The 3,717-nt window shown below is 43.2% G+C and overlaps 1 protein-coding gene across 3 annotated transcripts in view; it reads right to left on the bottom strand.

Annotated features, from left to right (window-relative positions):
* LOC119339917 (protein SHORT ROOT IN SALT MEDIUM 1-like) overlaps positions 1 to 2,954 on the bottom strand; it is a 12,678-nt gene extending 9,724 nt beyond the window's left edge. For 2 of the 3 annotated variants that reach the window (XM_037611817.1, XM_037611819.1), the window contains exons 1-4: positions 2,802 to 2,954; positions 2,526 to 2,677; positions 2,296 to 2,403; positions 49 to 345 (exon numbers count right to left, since the gene is read on the bottom strand). In XM_037611817.1, the coding sequence (XP_037467714.1) occupies positions 49 to 345; positions 2,296 to 2,403; positions 2,526 to 2,603 (483 nt within the window). In that variant the 5' untranslated portion in view covers positions 2,604 to 2,677; positions 2,802 to 2,954. The remainder of the gene's footprint in view (positions 1 to 48; positions 346 to 2,295; positions 2,404 to 2,525; positions 2,678 to 2,801) is intronic. The other variant, XM_037611820.1, reaches the window with a different exon arrangement.
* Between the last annotated feature and the right edge of the window lie 763 nt (positions 2,955 to 3,717).

Here is a 3,717-nt window from a genome sequence, read left to right as displayed (position 1 = left end):
GGGGGGGGGGGAGGGAGCCCCAAAAAAAAGTGAGCACACATTATAGACCTGATGGGCTGCAGGTAGATGATCAGGATATCTTCTATCCAAATCAGTAAGGCCATCCCTCCTGCCAAGATTAGCTGAGTGTTCACCATACATTCTTCTCTCTGATGTGTAATCAGTACCATACTGGTCTAGCTTCTGTGCATATCCACGCACAGCCATATAGTCATCGTTTGGTCTTGCCAAGTTAGACCCTGCAGATCCAGACGAGAACTTGGATGACTGAGATAGTGAAGATGTATGAGGTGGCAGGCTAGGAAGACTAGAAGAATCTGGACCTTTGCCACCAACTCCCCCAACCTGCAAAAAGTTTATTCAGATATTCAGTTAAGATATCATGCACAGAACTCATGAAACAGTTGTGACACTTGAAACTAAAAGGAGGTGAGATCTGAGCATGGAAGAAAGCAATCAACATACAATACAGCTGAAACAAAGGGTTGAGATCGACAATGAGACAAGGCCTAAAAAATACAAACTGAGAAATAACAAAAGAAAAGGACATGAATGGTTAACAGAAATTTCTTCCTAGTGTCCGCTCTTCATGGTAAGAACTACTGGTAAAATGACTAACGCGTTAAATCTGACAAAATGCACAAAATCACAAATATTATGTGAAGGGAAGTACATATAAGTTTAATGCCACACAAGATAAATTCAGCCCAGGAACAGCTTCTTTACCTAAAAGAGTATGTTTATATTATTATTTTTCCCAAATCATTTGATTCCTTCATATACAGATAAGCGATGTGTAAAACTACGTGACTACCAACTACACTGCTAGTGGACTAGCCAGCAAATTATTCCAGCACTTGATCTGTTTTCTGCTTCGAGGTACTGCTAGGACACCAAGTCAGTTAACATAGCCAACTCACATGAATATGCATTCCTTATCTAAAAGAGGCCCCAATTTGTGAAATTCTGAATGCTGAAATGCTCTAGCATTGCTTGTTTCAGAAATATCGAATATGACATGCCTGGTGCAAGCTCAGTTATTTTGGTAGTGCATCATCATAAATGCAATGATAATTGGTAAAACCATATTCTACTCTATCCTGGCATTAATCAGTATGGTAGGGGCATTCACATAAATGAAATGATAATTGGTGGGATCTATTATATTTTGCCATATTCTTATTTGGGAGACAAGAAAAACTTACAAAATGAAACAGACATCAAATCACCTGGTAATTACGCGGCACAAAGAATGAAACAGCAACAACACAATGCTGACCTTGGGCTTATGTAGCTGTAGATAAGTGCTACAGAATCAATCATTGTTTCCTATCTGTGGTGGAAAATCAGAAATATATCTAGTTTGCAAAAACCCTCAGAAGTCTCTAACACCACTAAACAGTCCGGGCATGATCTGACAGACCTATGCAGGGGAGGGGCAAGGTGGAGGAGATGGCTTGAGGGCAAGCTTTATTTGCGATCCTTCAGATTCTTGCAGTTTTAAGCTGAAGCTTAAACCACACTATCAGGATATAGAATGCTGCATACCACGTACATAACTAGTATGTTTTGGACATTGGGTAAGCTATAGAATGGCATCTTTCAGATCAATATTCTAGTGTGGACTAATAGATTATGACAGGCAATAGCATCAGCCACTCAAAAGGGGCATATGAGCTAGATGCTGCATCATTGCTACTTATCTTTCAGGATCTGTAGAGATCTGGTTCTCATTTTATCCCACAGGGCCATTATCAATTCCTAGGTTTTTTGGACTAACAGAATTAGTGACCTTTTAAACATTCCAAAACAATTTAGGCACACTTCCAGGATGACATGATACTAATTGCTCTTCATGTGGATAAGGGAAAGGATAAACGAAAAAAAAATCAGGTCCAGGAGAACACCTTAGTTTTACTTGGGTTCAGACAGCAACATTTTAGAAAAAGTTATTTGAGCTAGAACTAATAATCCTGGCCAGCCTCTTCAGCACTGGCCAAACCTAGTGCTTTCTTTTATCTCCGATGTCCATGTGGATACATCAGATTTAAGTGAGCATGAAGCTGCGCAGTTTTATTAACCATTTGCACTCCAAAGGCATCTAACTGGCAGCTAATAACCTTTATTATTTGCCTTTGTCATAAAGATTCCCCCTCTACATACACCGCATCAACAACAAGTCACAGAGCAACTTAAACAGTAACAGTAGTGAGCATGAATGGCATTAGGAGGGTAACAAATTGCATAGCGAAACCAATTCTGAAAAATATTCACGAATTGCAGTTAGTTAACCACCTGCTGTGTGCCATACACCGACGCGTAAGGCCCTCCATACTGCCCAGCAGCACCCTGTCCGGCACGGGCACCTGCCGCAGCTGAGGCCCCAAATCCACTGCTACCAGGCTGCAAGCAAAAGTAGGGCAAAAGAGCGCAGGTTTTTGCGCACATAAAAGATGAGAACCTGCCACACATCTGGATATAACAACTAAGCAGATACCAGATCAGCGCATTTTTTAGAGACATACGATTTGGCCGCCGTAAGATTGCTGCCCGCCGTATGGTGGCTGCTGCCCATAGGGATTGGGCCCTTTGGGCGGAAACATGGCGGACGAGCCCACCCAGGGGATACTGCGCGCGGGGTCGCGGGAACCAACGGGAATCTCACGAACACCAGCCCCTGCGAGACAAACCCTAGACATCACACTATGAACAGGGCGCAAACTAGAACCAATCCGGCCGAGACATGGATGCGAGCTGGAGATGGGTGGAATCACAAGATTTGTGCGAGGTCTAGGGCTTACCTGTGGAGCTGGAGGAGGACGCGGCGTTGGAAGGGGCGAGCTCCCGCTCGGAGAATTTCTGGCGTGGGAGAGCTCGGTGGGCTATGGTGGAAGAGGGGCGAGGGTTTGGCGGCGGCGAGGTGGGATTCCGTAGGAGCGGCTCGGGCTTGGCTAGCCTATTTATCAAGGAGGTCGGACTGAACGAGAAGTGTGTTCATTTCGGGGGACTCGTTGTGGGCCTTCTGGCCATAGGGTTCCAAAGAAAAATCAGGTATCCGCTCGAAAAAGTACATTTGTTCTAAAAAAATAGAAAAAATACATTCATTTAATATTTTAAATTTGCCTCAAACAAATTAATATTTTAAATGAAAATATTTGATTTTTTGCGAATCACTGAGCTTTATTAATCAAAGATCAGTATTATCTTGTTGTAGAAAGTCAGCAAGAAAAGGAGTGTAATTAAGCCATAAGCATCTACGCCTATACTCGCTCGCTCTTTTAGCACAAAGATGCAAAGATGCGACGCGGCATTAGCATCTCTGCCAACAAATCTCGAGGTAAAACTAGAGAAACCAGCACTCATCTCCATGATGTCATGCTGAATACTTTCTATCTCTCTCGTAGTTGTTGGACTGCCACAACTTTACAATGTGTTGGGCATGTGTCTCAATGTGTACATGATGGATAGCTCTTTCCAGTTTAAAAGAGTACGATGATTTCTTGGCTTCATTAGTCGTGCATGTCGTTGTCCGGTCGATGTGGCATGGAGCATCACTCTGTTCCCGCGTGAAGTGAAGTTAACCCACCTTTTTGACCGCGTGATCATGGTAGCATCTAGCCGCGCGGCTGAAGCTAATTGATCCCCATGATTGTTTAACGGTTCTATTTTGCTTCTACTTCACACTACTAGAGCACAATCGAAGGGGGCCAATAAGAA

The sequence above is a fragment of the Triticum dicoccoides genome, chromosome 7B, assembly GCF_002162155.2.
Source record: "Triticum dicoccoides isolate Atlit2015 ecotype Zavitan chromosome 7B, WEW_v2.0, whole genome shotgun sequence".
Taxonomy (NCBI): domain Eukaryota; kingdom Viridiplantae; phylum Streptophyta; class Magnoliopsida; order Poales; family Poaceae; genus Triticum; species Triticum dicoccoides.
The sequence above is the reverse complement of the archived record's forward strand: the minus strand, read 5'-3'. Positions and strand labels throughout refer to the sequence as shown.